The sequence below is a fragment of the Pygocentrus nattereri genome, chromosome 24, assembly GCF_015220715.1.
Source record: "Pygocentrus nattereri isolate fPygNat1 chromosome 24, fPygNat1.pri, whole genome shotgun sequence".
Classification (NCBI taxonomy): domain Eukaryota; kingdom Metazoa; phylum Chordata; class Actinopteri; order Characiformes; family Serrasalmidae; genus Pygocentrus; species Pygocentrus nattereri.
Window position 1 is genome coordinate 29144968 of NC_051234.1, and position 16480 is coordinate 29161447.

Below are 16480 nucleotides of genomic sequence, written 5' to 3' on the forward strand. Positions count from 1 at the left end.
TACAGTACAGTATCTTATATATTCTTTTCTCAATACAGCTTGGAGCACTTTCATATGTACTCAACAATATGATCATAAGATTTTTGCAGATTTTATTCAGATTTCTCAGTCTGAGCATGTGTGAAAACAGATGGCGGTACCGGAAATAAGTGAGCAGTGTTGTTGCGAGACGCAGCAAAATATTTTGGAGCAACGCCGACACCAAATCCATGCTTGACGAAATTAGGGATTTAAAGATTTTTCATCTTTTAGATGATGTATGTTCATATTTTCAGGTATTGGCTGGTTACAAAGCAGAAATCTGATCACTGTCTGACTCACGTAGACCCGGAGGTTACATATTTATCATGATACACTTTTATTTAGGCACATGGCTGATGTGAACACAAGAGAAATATGAAAACATGATCATGAGTGGTGTTCATACCGGTGGTCTCCCTGGCCTTCCTCTCTTCTTCTTGCCTTTTCCCTCTCCAGTGTCATCCAGTTCACTGACACTGAGGCTCAGACTCACTGTGTCTCCCTGACCAGACTCATTAGATGAGTCCCTACAAACACAAACATGCTCAAAATAGGCTATAGCAGTCGAACAGAAGTACTGAATCATCAAACTATGACACAAGTTGATCATTCTACTTCAACATTTCTATAAAATGAATTACAGGGTTTTTTACTCACTGCAGGACAGGGAACTCCGAGTTAATCATCGTGGCTCTTTACTGAGGCAAAAAGGTATTTATTATAGACACTTTGTCCCGAGCAGGATCGAAGGTGTTAAAGACAGTCCCCCTGTCTGTCCTGGTCTCCAGTAAGATGATTCAGATGGAACAGGCAGCGAGCACCTCCATAAGATCACATAACCTGGAAAAAATAAAAAAATAAACAGAGATATGAGACCTGGGTTAAAACGCAAGTACAGAAATAAATCTACTAGGGGAAAAAGCATGTATAGCCAAAACAGTGAGTGGCACACACATGACCCAGGCTGCTTCTTCAGGAACACTTTAGGAGCACCAGCTGGCCATTTAATGAACTGCAACCAAACACACCATATACGTGAAAGAAATCATTAGAAGGTCACACTCTATTTCATTAATCAATATAAATCCAAAACTTAAAATATAACCATAAAACTAGTTTAGCTTTACATGGTGCATGACTCCACTGCAATTTCTCTGTCAATAGTTCAACTATTCCATTTATACACAGTCCTAATAGTTGAATAACAATCAAGGATGAACTTGATACACAAAATGCTTCACATTTGAAAAGCAGTGACTACATCTCAAATAACTATTCATAATTTCATGACAAGAAATGACTAAATAGACATTTAATTCGTTACTGTATAAAATTTACTGTACATTTTTCATAGAATGTAGTACACTATACATACTTAGTATATAGTATACTCTACATAACTCTGTCACTTTTAAATTGTGAATAAACCACCAGTTAAAGGTGTGGTATTTCTACTGACAGTCTAATAATTATTACAGAATAAGAATTATTAATTTGACATTTATCCAGATGCTACCAGAACAAAACTTATATCTCCAAAAATTTACATGGGAAGGTAAAAATGCGATATCTCGAAATTCAATAAAGATTGTTGTAGAGTGAATTTAAGATCGGTTCTATTGCTCTATTCATCATGAAATTTAAGGTTTCAGTTCAAATAATCTGGTTGGATGCCAGTCATCAAGCAGCTGAACATGTGACTACTGTGGTCATATAAATGTGATTTCTTTTTCTTTTTAGAGAATTCATTTCCGGAAATTATTCTCCATGTCAAAAATTCTCATGTCCATTAGTTTAAAAATGCTTTGGTTCATGTTGTCGAAGGATTATTGACGAGGTACAGGGCTTAGAAATGCATCTATTTACACCTAAGTGCGTTTAGCAGCTCAAAATCAAATAGCTTTGCACTTTCACCATCCACAATAACAGATACAACACAAATTCATTAAAAACATGTAAATAAACACTGCAATAAAATCCCTCTCATAAGGAGGCTGTTTATATGTCTCCACATAAACAACTTTTACAAACGCATATTTTCTCAAAATATGTGGGTAACACTTTCTGTAAAGGAAAGAGGCAAAAAAAGTCTGGAAGCCCCAATACTGAATGGGCTGCAGTAATAGCTTCTGGCCACCAGGGGCAGTGCAAGCCACAAGTTTTTGACCAGAAGCAGTAAAAGGCCCCAAATCACTAGAAATAATTACAACATACATCGAAATCAGGTTAAGGATTTGTAAACATGTTTTTGGGACAATATTACTTAACTTGACATCGTGATCTGTGGTATGTACAATGATTTCTCTTTGAGAAGACGTGGGCTGACAGTAGGGGGCAGACTGAGCATGGTCTTTCACTGTTGCTGTGGAAACAGATGAATCAGGAGGGTTCTCCACTGACTCGGTGCCTTTTTGTTTAAAGGTGGAACGAGAGTGAATTAATACAGAAACAAAAGGTGCTTTATTTTCACCTCATCTGAGGGTTTATATGGAGAACATTCGGCTGACACGCCATCCCGGGCATAGGCTCGGATGCACCTCTGTCTGGGGTCAGTGTTCAGCTGACACTAGATGGCTCTCCACCTCCAGAGGAGCGTGTGGAGGAGAACAGCGTTTCTCTGGATACTGAGAGTACAACCCATTTGTGTTTCCCTCTCTAGCGATCAGTAAGCAGTGCTTGTGCAACTCAAACCTACTCGTCTGGGTAGCCACGAAGGGTAAATGTCACAGCTTGCAGTCGAACACATGTAAATAACGAGCAGCGTGGCCAGCGGAGAAAATAACGGCGTATAAATAGCGAATAAAATCCCTTATACTCGGCTCTATCCTGGTATTCCCCTCCCCCCACCCCCTCTATATACAGCCAACCAGGCAGGCTTGGCTTTTGCAAGCACAGTATGCAGAGCGCACAGCTGACTGATAATGTGGCGCTCAATCAATTGATCAGTGTAATCAGAGGGGGGGGGGGGGGGGGGGGGAAGGTGACCAAATAAATACATAATTTGAAGCATGTAATTATTTACATATTTCTTTTCCTACAGTGTCGACTTTGTGAGTACAGCACAGATCAATAAATCAATTTCAGTTTCAGTTTCAGAGGTGGCTATGAACTTAACACTGTTGTCGGAACAAAACCTTGTACCTCCACAACGGTAACTTTACAGGAGAAAGAAAAAACCTACTGCACTTTTAATGTAAGTCAATGGAACCAGATATTTTACCCCTCCAAGTCATTTTGGGCCGTTTCTTTTGCCCCATCCTTCACAAAATTTCCACACATTGTAAAGGCCAATAGACATTTTCAAATGATATCAAAAACTGAAAAACGATAAAAACAGAGATACGAGGTTTTCTTCCCACAGCAGCAATACTGAAAGTCCACCATCCTCCAAGAGTCAGCACTCACCATAGAAGGGCTTTTAGAAAGCATCTCTTTAATAACTTGAGAGTTGCGCTAGTACCGGCATCAACACTGATCTTCAGTTTCAGCAGTATTATAACAAGCCCTGTCTATTCCGTTAAATAACAGTGTCCCTGTTACCAAGAGAGAGCAAACTTGCTCACTTTAGGCTGTACTTTGGATTAACACACTTACTATATTGACATCCTGAATGCCAGTACACACAACACCAGGTGTACAGTCATATCCACCTACCTGAGAACATACATACAAAATTAGGAAAAATTTGCGCCGACATTGCTTAAACTGAAACTGTGTTGGTGCCAATGTTATACTGAACACTACATCCATTCTATTCCAAAAAATGGCAGTGTCCCTGTTAACAAGCAGTGTTTTTATTTTCTTTCTATTTTGTGCACTTTACATATCACTACTATTGGTAGAAAACCTTGCATCCATTTTAGACGTTTTTCGATTTTTGACATAATTTGAAAATACTGGTTACCCTTTACACGGTATGCACCTTTCATGATCAACGGACTAAAAGAAATGCCCCAAAATGACCCAGAAAAATGTCTGGTTCCATTGACTTTCATTGAAAGTAAAGTAGGTTTTTTTTTCCTTCTCCTGTAAAGTTACCATTTTAGAGATATGAGGTTTTCTTCCAACAACAGCGATGTTGATGCCCGAGTTCCTGTCGGTAAACTGCAATATATGTAACTGCCTGGCTGATTCAGACTGTACTGAAAAAGGCTGAAAATGGCAAAAAAAAGGATAATTTCTTTAATTTTCAGAAATATGACAATACTGAATTTGATCAATATCGTCCAGCACTGTTAGGAACCAAGCTATGTACAAACTTTACTACTTCATGCTGATTTATTTCTCTTAAAACAGGAATGAACTTGCTCACACTTCAGGCCACACTGGTTTATACAGTTATTATGCCAACATCCTGAATCCCAGTAAACACAACTCCAGGTGTATCTACAGGTCCACCTACTGAAAAGACATACATAAAGTTATGAAAAATGGTAGGACCGCTCCTTGGACTTCATTAAACAAATAGTTAACCACTACCACATTGGTTACTAAACTATTTGCATGCCTCATATTTACACACATGGATCAATAAGCCTCATCACTTCCAACATAATCAGTGTAGACAGGTTCCAACTACAGGAACACAGGAACACATGGCAGGACGGACTTGACTAATCAGTAAAATGGCATCATCACACGACATGACAGAGGTTGCCAGGCTGGGGTTTCGTCAAGAACATCAAAGCTGGCTTCTCTCTTTCTTCATGAGAGGTATGAGAGGCAGATCAGGACTGTGAAAGACTAAAAATACAGCTTTTATTAGAAACGTTTCAAAGCATCTCTCTGAGCCTGACTCCTGGCTGAGAGGGTTTGTGAGATATCCAATTATCCAAAAGCCCGACATTTTCTCCTTTAAAAATGAATACACAGCTCCTGAAGCCAAGTAGAATCAGACATTACTGCTCTGTTCTGCTGTCGAGGTCAGAGTGAAAATAAGCACTTCAGCAAACACACACACACACACACACACACACACACACACACACACAGTGACCATGTGTGAGAATATGCATTGGAAAAGGTGGCAAGGAGGGGGGAAAAAAACTTTTTTTTTTTTTTTTTTTTAAATAAAACATTCCAGCCCCACTTCCAGTTGCATCTTATGAGGTAATTTATTCCAGTGGTTTTCTGTTGTAGCATTTAAAACTCAATGGCCTCAACCGTGACCTCACAGTGACATCAGAACGGCATCAGTCTCCTCAATTACAGAAGGAATGCCTCATTTCAAACAAATTTCTTAATTTCTAAACCCACGACTGCATAACTAAGGACAACAGAGGGTACTGTTGTTAGTAGGGGTGGTCAATACGACTCAAAAACATCAATGTTTGAGATTCCCAACAGATTTATTTTCATTTTCCTGATCTGGCATGCCCTGCAATGGACTGGTGATCTGTCCAGGGTGTATCTTGCCTTTCGCCCAATGACAGCTGGGATAGGATCCAGCACCCCAAGAAACCCAGAAGAAGCGGTTTAGAAGATGTGTGTGTATGATCTGGGATGGTACCAGTGCCATATTTAGAAAATACTATCAAAAATTTAAATAGCAAATGTAAAAAAGTTATTTTTTTTAAACAATTTAAATTAATTTATTTATACCTACTTTTAGGTACTTTTCATTTTTTACATGGTCATTCGTTTTATGTATGTTTGCTTAATACAAAACTTGTAAAAACCCAATAAAAACAAGTACAGTGACTTAAACCACATAATATGCTGCACTAAACCCCAGGACTTATAATTGCACTCTGTGTAATGAACCGTGCAGTGGCTCAGTGCCTTTAAGTACTGAAGATATCCAGTGTGCTCAGAAAACGATAGTGATGTAATCGCAATAACAATAAAATATGGCCACGCTGCCACCCCTAGCTGTCGGGGAGATGTCTTCTGTCCAAGGTTGATGAGCATGGGAACAGTTTCCAGTCCATTACTTTCCAAACTGACGCGCTGTATCCAGATGTGTCTAAGGAACTCATGACAACTGGAGATCCAACAGAGAAGCGCTGCAGCTAGAGATGTTAATGTTATGCATGCTGTCTGACACGGTACAGCGATTCCTGCACTGTAACACCAAACATAACTCCTCATGCAATTAATTACACAAACACAATCCAGCTTCTCTGAGCTTTGTTCATGGGGCCATACATAGCTACATGAATAAAGCCACAGGCTGACCAGCTTGGCTCTTGCTGCATCTAAACCACCCCTGCATTGCTATACCTATTGCTTACCTAGGATGAGGCAAGTTCAAGGCCTGTCAATTTGCAACAAATGAGGCAATTCAACTTCAAATTCAAAACTGGGCAATTCAAATCACAAGCACAGAAAAGGGATGAGACTTGTCCACGAAAGAAAAGGGGGGGGGGGGGGGGGGGGGGTGATGTAGTCCAGCAAGTGTAAATAACAGCCCTTTCATCATTTACACTTCAAAATACGCTCAAACCAGCATGGCTTATGAACTAGGAGTAGGTTAACTGTAATAAATTTCAAGCATGACGCCATTTAAGATCATAAATATCTAACACACACATTTTATATATATATATATATATATATATATATATATATATATATATATATATATATATATATATATATATATATATATATATATGTATATATTATGCACGTGTCATTCTACAGAATAGTACATTTTTGTGCCCTTGCTATATTACACTTGAAAAACATGTTAGTTATAATTTATTTATATTTAAAAACTAAAACAATACATTATTTTAACAACTGCACCTTCTTGAGCAATCAATTTAGTAATACTGGTTTCTAAATCAATTATATAGAATTCCCAGCACCACAGAAGATCTCATCCTCACAGTCATGTATAAAGAGCAAGGCCATATTTCGGGGAAAAAACATGTTTTTCTGTTATTTTTACTTACTTTACATGACTATGAAATACATGATTTAAAATCACAAAGAAAACAAATAAAGTAAATATTATGAAATATATAATTGAAGTTGTCCCCACAAGTCATATCACTGGCGTTACTGTGCAAACAAACTTTAAAAAATCTTATTTTGAAATAAAAGTCACACTAATGGGAAAAAAAAAAAAAAAAAAAAAAAAAAAAAAAAAAAAAAAAAAAAAAAAAAAAAAAAAAAATCACTTGACTTCCCTTTCACCTGCTTTCTGAGGATCTATAAAGAAAAACACACAGGTGAGTCCCCCGTGTCTTTTCAGTTAGAGATTCTCATTCAGCCACCGTTCTACAAAATGCATTTTTCATTAAAAATGTCTCTGGTGTTACCTTTCTTACACGCAACACCAATGACGATCAGTAACACCAGTGACTCCTATGGAGTAATCGAGAAGTGGGCGTTTCTGTAGAACGACCCGTTCAAGAGATCAATATTCCAAAAGACAGTTAATTAGAGCAGATGAGCATCTCTTTCACTTTGTTACTCGTCTCTTTGTTTTATGTCCCTGATTCTCAGACTCTCACACACACCCCGCACATTCAAACCTCTCTAATGATCTGTGCAACACTTAAATTGGCTTGACAACTGCCAAGAGACGGACAAAGAGACACAGGTTTGCTGCCAAGCTCAATGCATTATAGATCAAAATCAGTCTCAGTGCAATCAGGAGCCAACATGCCAGTGGGAATCAAACAGACACAGAAGTTTCAAAAATGAAGCCCTAAAGATATTAGCATGGAGTAAACTCAGAAAAACCAAAGCTGCCTTCTCAAAACTTAAAATTTAAAAGCCTATCAGTTACGCTCCATTGAAAGAATTAGTCCTACCCCAGGCTAGATGACAACAAAGCAGTCTGTCCTCTTATTTTTGGTGTATTTATTTATACTGTACATGGAGACACTACTTAAATCATTAAAGCCTTCAATAGATTTTCAGAGAAAAATGAATGTAATGGGATTTACATGAGTGGATCTTAGAGTTTTACAACACAGTGAAGCTAAACTCTTAATTTCATAATGAAATCATTGATAGTTTAGTATAATGTTCGGTTTTTGTACACTGAGCAAAATGAAACTGGAAAAGTCATTTTCATGCCATAAAATGCTTTCTGCTTGTCATACTTAACATGCGTTTTTCCACATGAACATCTTTTCACATCCTATTAGTGTCATATATGAAAGGCAACAACTAAAAGTAACATGGAGGAGATGCACTTCCATCCCACTAAATCAGATGCACCATCACCTTCTGTATGCCTTGAGCAGCCTCTGATACTAAAGCTGTAACCTACTGTCGAATTCACTGATCTGTTCTGTTTAGCTACTTTAGCCAATACTAAATCTGAACCGTATGAAGTCCATGACTTACTGTAAGTACGACTCCTGGAAAAAAGATTCAACCACCAAATATCACTCATCAGAAGACTGAACAAAGCATCTGAATGCTGCATCTTCCAATGGAAAAGTTCAGACTACTAGGTAGCTGCTGGTTTATGTAGAGTTTGTTTATGCTAATAAAGTTGTAACGAGAGAGACTATGCCATATCGTCACCACTAAGCAAACAAAATCTTTCCAGTTAGGCGAAATACTGTCAGACTGAACTTCTCAGTTGTCTACCAAGTTACCAGAAGTCAGAGTTTCTGAGCGCATTTGTTTATGAGTTACGGCAGAAGACGAACAATCAAAACAGCAACACTAGACCCATGTGTCCCATCAGCAACTAGTCAGCCAGGTAACTGAAGTACTGAAAACAACACATTAAACGACACTTAAAATGATGATGGTGTAAGTTTGTTGGGCAGAACAGTGACAAAGATTACAGGGAGATATATACACACACCCACACACACTTGCTGTTTGAAGAACACCATGTATCTCCAAATTAGTAATTTTTACAGGAGAAGGAAAAAACCTACTTTACTTTTAATGTAAGTCAATAGAACCAGACATTTTTCCAGGTCGTTTTGGGCCATTTCTTTTGGTCCATTCATCATGAAATTTACACACGATGTAAAGGGACAGGCATTTTCAAATTATGTCAGAAACTGAAAAACAACAAAAATGGAGATGCAAGATTATATATATATATATATATATATATATATATATATATACACACACACACATACACACACACACACACACACACACACACACACACACACACGAGACAAAGAGCAAATATGAGCTCATGTAGTTAAAGCAGTACCTCTTTAATCTGACTTAAAATGTAAGCATCTGTACCAGAACCAAGACATGGCGCGACACCTAACAGATTAAGGACTATTTTATATTCTGTGCTTTCCACCACATGGCAAATAACCATTCCTAGAGCCTTGTTGTCATAACTAACTAACCAGTTCTCTGGAGAGCTAAAAGCACCATCATATAGGTTGTATCTCAAGCCAACACATGATAAAACATTGGCTCAGCTGTTCAATACAACACAAAGGAAAGGCAGATATGTCGGACACCAGAAGAAAAGCAATAAAGCTGCGAAACACAGGATAATTTAACCATTATCACAATGCTGGCCTGCAATATGACAAAGCAAATGGCTGCAATACAGTGCACTCCGTCTGAGAAGGCCGTGTCTGGTGGACAAAGGCGTTGCAGAGCTACTGGGGGGTGAAATGTGAGCCTGTTACTCAGTGCATCCATAATCCTTGGGCTGTAATATACAGTAGTTTAAACGATTGCAACATGTTTAAACATCAACGCCAGAATGTGTTTCATTTAAAATATTCAGTCACCACAGAGGCGGAGCGTACAGCGCTCTCTGTTCACGGGTCCGTCAACCCGCGTCCATTGATCCCAGCGGCGCGGCCAATGAAAATCGAGACGGGGAGCATATGACCAACGGTGAAGGTGTTGCCATGGCAACACCAGCCTTGTGGAATACATGTCATGCATCTGAATAGCTCACCCAAAAAAAAAAAGAAAAATTTTTAAATTACTACACAAGCCAACAGGTCATTTTTGTCCATACTGTAATAAATGAACAAATTAAATGACTATGTAACAAAAACCATTACAATAATCTTTCAAGCAGGCCATTTTCAGCCAGGCTACTAATGGAAATGGAGAAAAGGCAACAGCTAAACTATAGCCTCCTGTAGGAGCAGACTATATAAAGGCTATTTGCCACCGTCTCGTCAGAAGTAACCAAGAGATAAAGCTTCTACTTGTCTGCTTACATCCCACTGAATTTTACAGCAGACTTACTGCTGAGCTAAAGAAAGAAACAGCCGCTGCAGAGCACGGCCGCAAACGTGTCCGACATGAACGACAAAAGTAGGTGTGCCGTGTCGAGCCTCGCATTGTGCTCTAATTAAAGTATTTACTCTTCACTGTGCTCCCAGAGGGCTGGAGCCAAGGACAGAGATGCAGCTGCATATGAAATTGGATTTCAGCCTTGAGGATGCAGGCAAGAGAGCATAATTCTCACTGAAGAAGTGAACTGGAACACACTGGAAACGAATAAGTTCAGAAAAAAAAAAAGTCACATGCTTTAGATGTTCTACTCAACTCAATAAAGTATGTACTACTCCATTAAAAAAATTACTCTTTTGAGACACATGTGTGTCATTTCTCACTCTTGCAACTAGTTTAGTACAGTCTTGGTCTACAGACCTAAAGGTAAACGCATTATAGCCTGATGTAAATCAGCTGTAGCGCCTGTAGAAAAACATTTAAACAAGCCGCTGAAACAAAACCAAAAGCATTCAGTTGACCTGCGATAACCGATCTTTTCAGGGTATGAAATTCTGATCTACAGATATGCATTGATAGAATTCGAGACTTATTCTTGGAGAAAATGAAAGCACAATTGCCGAAGACTTTGAAGCTAGAATTGCCCATCCAAGCAGGTCTTTAGCCAGCATAACAAAGTCATTACAACAAGGTAGGATGCAGATTTAACATTACCTGCCTTCCTAAACAACATAAGAAGACAGTATGTTGTGTGCTCCAAACATCTGCTAGACTATATTTAGTCAACTTTATAGACTTTTCTAGTAATATTTGTTTTCATTCATCTGATAGTTATGCAGAGTATTAAAACTAAACACACACAGATGCTGTTGCCAGCACAGTGATGTCTGCTTAACATTGCTGGACTGAATACCGCAGCCTCAATTTTCAGGTGGGATTATAAAGTACGACTCAGCTAGACGAGCCAAAACTCAAAGGGTTGTTTTCTCCCAGATACAGATTAGGCTTAATCTTGGACTAAATCACTGTGCCAATTGCAAATCGTCACTGGAAATTCTTTTCAGTCTTGGTTTAGTCTTATTCTAGGTCTGGGATGCTGGCCCAAGGTGAAGGAGTAATATATAATGGAAATTTCAATCGCACTGTCTTGATTACTCTCTCTATTCATGCAGCTAAGAATATCCAGCTTTGTAAAGCATCCCAGTGGACTCCACTCCAAGCAGCACCACACTGGAATCATATAGCCTTTCCCTACAAGGGAAGAAAGAGCCTGTGTATCACGCAAAAGGCTATTATTTCCTCCTAATGAATCCTGTCAATCAGAAAGGTCCCAGCCAAGCACAGTGGCCCAAACCCACCAGACTGCACTGGCACCAAATTCTGATTTATGCCAAATATAGAAAAGATGGCTCACGCAAACAAGATTCAGAGCATTACTGGTTATACTAGGAATAGGATGCTTTAATTAAATTCACACCTGCCCAAAAAGATTTGATCAGCTAAATAGCCAGCGTCTGAGACAGCCATGTGGGCTTTTTATTAATCTATTAATTCTTAAGACTTCTCTTGGAATAAAAACAAAAAATTACAAAAAACACAACATTATCTTGAAGTAGTTTCAGAATATCTGTACTAGATCTCTCCTAAACTAACAGCTCTACATGTGAACAAAACATACCAGCTTAAACTACGTATAGATCGACAGAAGAGCTCAAATGCAATGCAAAAGCTAATCCGTCAATGCTCCCACTGCAACACCTACATTGTAACAGCACAAAACATGCTCTAATTTGTGAGAGCAATTCACAAAAGCCATAAACAAACACTGAAACCTGCAGGGCAAGCCGCCTAAATCATACTATGGTAATAGTATGTGTCAAAAAGTGAAGCTTATACACCGAGGCAGCGTCCAGAAAAGCTGTAAGAAACACACAGACGATAATCTATTCTTACACCAGTAGAACAACTTCTGCGAAAGAAGACCTACAACACTACACTGTTAGCAAAAAGGGTTCTGTATAGGAGCAAAACAAAAGGTTCCACGCCAATAGTGGAATCCTTTATTGTGCTACATAGAAAAATGCTTATTAAAGAATATATATATATATATATATATATATATATATATATATATATATATATATATATATATATATACACATACATACATACACACACACACACACACATATACACACACACACACACATATGTGTGTGTGTATGTATATAAAAACAGGTTTTCTACCCTACAGACTAACTAATCCATGCAAAGAACCATTTATGCGAATGAGGCTTTGAGTTGTCATATACGCGCATAAATGCATAGTGCTCTGTAAAATCAGTGACCACCGTTTTGTTTCGTTTATTTCCAGTCAAAACAGCCATTAAGTGCAAGCTAATTATTTTTCAGTGTTAGAAGAAAAATAGGAACCACAACCAATAGACAACTACGCAAGAGCTCCCAACACCAAGTGCTCACTCGACTGCCACGTTAACGCTGTTAATTGTTAAAACCAGAGAATTATGATTAAGAAACTGTTCAAAATAGTGTCGCTAACACTACGAGACACACCAGCTTTCCCACCTTAAAGAACAACCATTTAACACCACTGAAATATAACCTTTGCTAAAGAACCCTTGGATCATTTTTAAGAACATTTACATATAAAGTCTTAAAACGCACACACAAGTACTTTGTGAACACTACACAACTGTACCAGCTCTGATCCTCAGCAGGTGCTCCCACAGGAGCACGTTTAAAGGGCAACACCACCGATTTCTCAAAATGTGCGTGTAATTAAACGGTTGAGATCTAAATAAAATCATTCAGAGTGCTTTGGTGTAAAATGCTCCATTCTAGAAAAACTTACTGCTCACAGTGGTGTTGATAGGAACCAGACGTCCGAAGCGTTTAACGTCTCTAAAAGCTCCCGCACAGAAAGTTAGAACTGCCTGATGTCCAAGACAGCATTTTGCTGAAGTTTTGATCCAAAAGATGTATTTTTATAAGCCATTCATTCAGGGTGTTGTGAAGCAAAACAGACCCAGATCATTTGAACTGTTTTATACAGTATGTTTCAGATTTATTATCACAGCCACTGACACTTACTGTATTTGTAAGAATTTAAACTTGCACATATCGCAAATTTCTCTTTTTTGTCTTAAATTATTAAAGTGTTTGTTTGTTTAAATAAATAGTTGCAACTGTAATAACTGCAATTTCCCTCTGGGATGAATAAAGTATTCTGAGACCTCAAAAACTCTGTTGTTCACTGTTTTTCTATGACCAACATCACATATATTAAAAAAAAAAAAAAAAAAAAAAAAAAAAAAAAAAAAAAAAAAAAAAAAAATCAGAGCACACGTGGAGGTTTACAGGTAATCACACACAGCAAATAAAATGGTAATTTTTGCATTGTAGACAATGCAACCCCTGGTTCCCATCACCACCACTGTAAAGAAATCCACAAAGAAGCATTTCACAACAAACCACTCTGAATGGCTTTGTTTACATATCGATGACTGAATTATACAAGTATCTTAAAAAGCATTGATGATGGCATTCCCCCTTTAAAACTATGATTTTAAATAAAAACTAATGATATGTAGTACTAACAACAATAATGCAGCACATACAGTGAAAGTGACTCATTTTTAATAATGAATTAACATACCGAGTACACTAAATATACTGAGCACATGAATTTAGTGCTGAATGATTTTGGGGAAAAAGGTTTAATTTTATTTTTTTTCCCAGGCATGTTTCTGGCAAAGAACAAAATATGCAAATTTTAAGACATGAAGCTTGAATGCTGAGAATGGCAAATGCCAGTTAGTTATGATGGGTGTTGTGCTGCTTCTGATTGGTCTAATTTATCTACAGGCAGTTGAAAAGTTGCGGTACCTGGTTAAAGTTTCCCCATTTAAAGACAACACTTAATGTATTATATAACAAAACTGCAGCGCTCGCAATTTGAGAAGTCCGCTCTTTTAAGTTGTGATTGACATAAAAACAAATTTCTTCTAGACCTACTCGAATTATTATAGAGACCACCAATTAATATGCTGAGGCCAAAATTTGCCATACTGAGGCTACAAATGAATATACTGAGGCCACAAATTACTTCACTTAAGACATAAATTAATAGTGAGGCCACAAACGTGCTATACTGAGGCCACAAGTTAATGTATTAACGATATGAATGGGCTATATTAAGCCACAAATTAATATATTGAGGGTACAAATATACTGAGAGTACCAAGTTGCTATAGTGAGGCCACAAGTTAATAAGAAGACCACAAATAGTGAGGCCACAAGTTAATATATGAAGGCCACAAATCACTTCACTTAAGCCACAAATTAACATATAGTGAGGCCACAAGTTAATATATGAAGGCCACAAACTGCTATACTGAGAGCACAAATGAATACATTGAGGCCACAAATGAATAAGCTACAAATTCATACACTGAGGGTACCAATCTGCTATACTGAGGCCAGGGGTTATTCAAGACCTCGTGGTGTCAATATACTAACTCGTGGCCACGTCTTATTAAAAAACAATCACCTTGGCGTTCAATATCAAAGTTGTCAAAAGCGCTGGCGAAACTTTCAAAGCGGACTCGGAGCGGATAAAACCCCAGACAGCTGTGTGAACACAAAGCTACCAGCTGCCGAGCTGAGCTGAACTCCTCCTTCCTCTGAGGAGAAAAAGTCCACCAAGTGTTTACCCGCTAAAATTTGGCGCCAGCGAGGTTTAGGCAGGACGAAAGCAGAAAAGAAAGGGGTGATGCGCAAATGGCAAAGCCAGGTTTGTTTGTTTGAACCAAACGCGGGTAAAGACGCGCTCCCGGCCCCTCGACACCTCAGCCAGCAAAGTTTCAAGTGTTTTTTTTTGCCACCCGAATCGAACCGTTTGGTGCTTCGAGAGGCTGAACTGCTAGCGGATTAGCCTCGAGGAGAACTCCTCAAACAGAACTAACGGTGCTGTACAAACGGGTCAGCAAAGCTCGGCTCGAAATGACCACCGCGAACACAAGCCCGGCCACATTCAGGCTTACAAACTCGCGCTTGAGCAAAGAAAATGTCCAGCGTTTCAGAGGGGAACGCGATAAATCTGACCAATCTGCCAGCGCTAGCCAGACTAGCTTAGCATCTCCTCTCCACCGCTCACAATCACAATAGTGTCTGTGCAGAGGACGAAGCCTCTACTCGCCAGCTCTCTTGTTCCAACTCGCCCGTTCCACCTTAAACGGTGCAGCAGTTCTGTTCTCGCGCCTGAGGCGCCCGAATGGAACTGCTGCGCGATTTAAGGTGGAACGGAACAATTCGAACAAGAAAGCTGGCGAATGAGGAGAAAACGGCGGGAAGCGCGAGGGCGTCGCATCGTCCAGCGCCGGGGAAAAAAGCACAATCCGGGACAAAACCCGTCGCTTTCCCCGACGTTTTACGAACACAGCGGTGGAGGTCAGGCGTAACACTGCCACCGAGAACATGTTGGCTGGCCGTGGAGAGGCGCTCCCATCCCCCATCCACTGGCTCTCTCTCTCTCTCTCTCTCTCCCTCTCTCTCTGCGCGTCCTCCATCTTTGATACGAACTGGTTAGCTCAGCGAAAGATTTAAGGATTGTTCAAAACTCACGCAAACTCACCTTTTGCCCGCCGAAAGAGTCTCCACGGCGCACCCGGGCGATAATTGGTCCAATTTAATGACAGAATACTTTATGTTTTATATTGTAATTTAGACCTCAAGCGGAACCGCGCCTTTCAGGAGAGAAGCAATCCTAAACTGCCATCTGGTGGCATTTACCGCCACGAAATGGCGCAACTCGAGACTGAGCTCGGCTCGCCCCCTGCCGGACAGGACGAGCACTGCAGCGCCGCTCTGAGGGACCAATCGGACGGCAGCCAATCCGCAAGATCCCTGCATCCAAATATACGTGCGATTTCATAAATATAAAGAAAGCATTGCTTTGTGTTTGTTTAGTTTTTTTTTCTCCAAATTACACATTGTTCTCGCAAAAGAAATCTCACCTATTCATTTTGTGTGCCAAATAGCACCGAGAAGTAAAGCCATCACACTGAACTGGATGGTATGGGATATTTATTTTATATAAAATATAAAAAATAAATTTTTACCTGCCAAGTACAACACACACACACACATGTATATGTTACTCATATATTGCCCACCTGAAATATATGTATATGTACATATATATATTTAAGCTGGGTGATATGACTATTTATCGTTATCAAGATCAGTTACACCACAAAACGTCACAGTACGTTCTTGTGAGTATGTT

The 16480-nt window shown here is 39.1% G+C and overlaps 1 protein-coding gene across 5 annotated transcripts in view; it reads right to left on the minus strand.

Moving 5' to 3' along the window:
- Positions 1 to 15995, minus strand: part of stag1b (stromal antigen 1b) — a 37859-nt gene extending 21864 nt beyond the window's left edge. For 3 of the 5 annotated variants that reach the window (XM_017710449.2, XM_017710447.2, XM_017710446.2), the window contains exons 1-3: positions 15827 to 15994; positions 679 to 861; positions 428 to 548 (exon numbers count right to left, since the gene is read on the minus strand). In XM_017710449.2, the coding sequence (XP_017565938.1) occupies positions 428 to 548; positions 679 to 707 (150 nt within the window). In that variant the 5' untranslated portion in view covers positions 708 to 861; positions 15827 to 15994. Of the gene's footprint in view, positions 1 to 427; positions 549 to 678; positions 862 to 975; positions 1103 to 15826 lie in introns of those variants that run through there. The other 2 variants (XM_017710448.2, XM_037534145.1) reach the window with 2 other exon arrangements.
- Between the last annotated feature and the right edge of the window lie 485 nt (positions 15996 to 16480).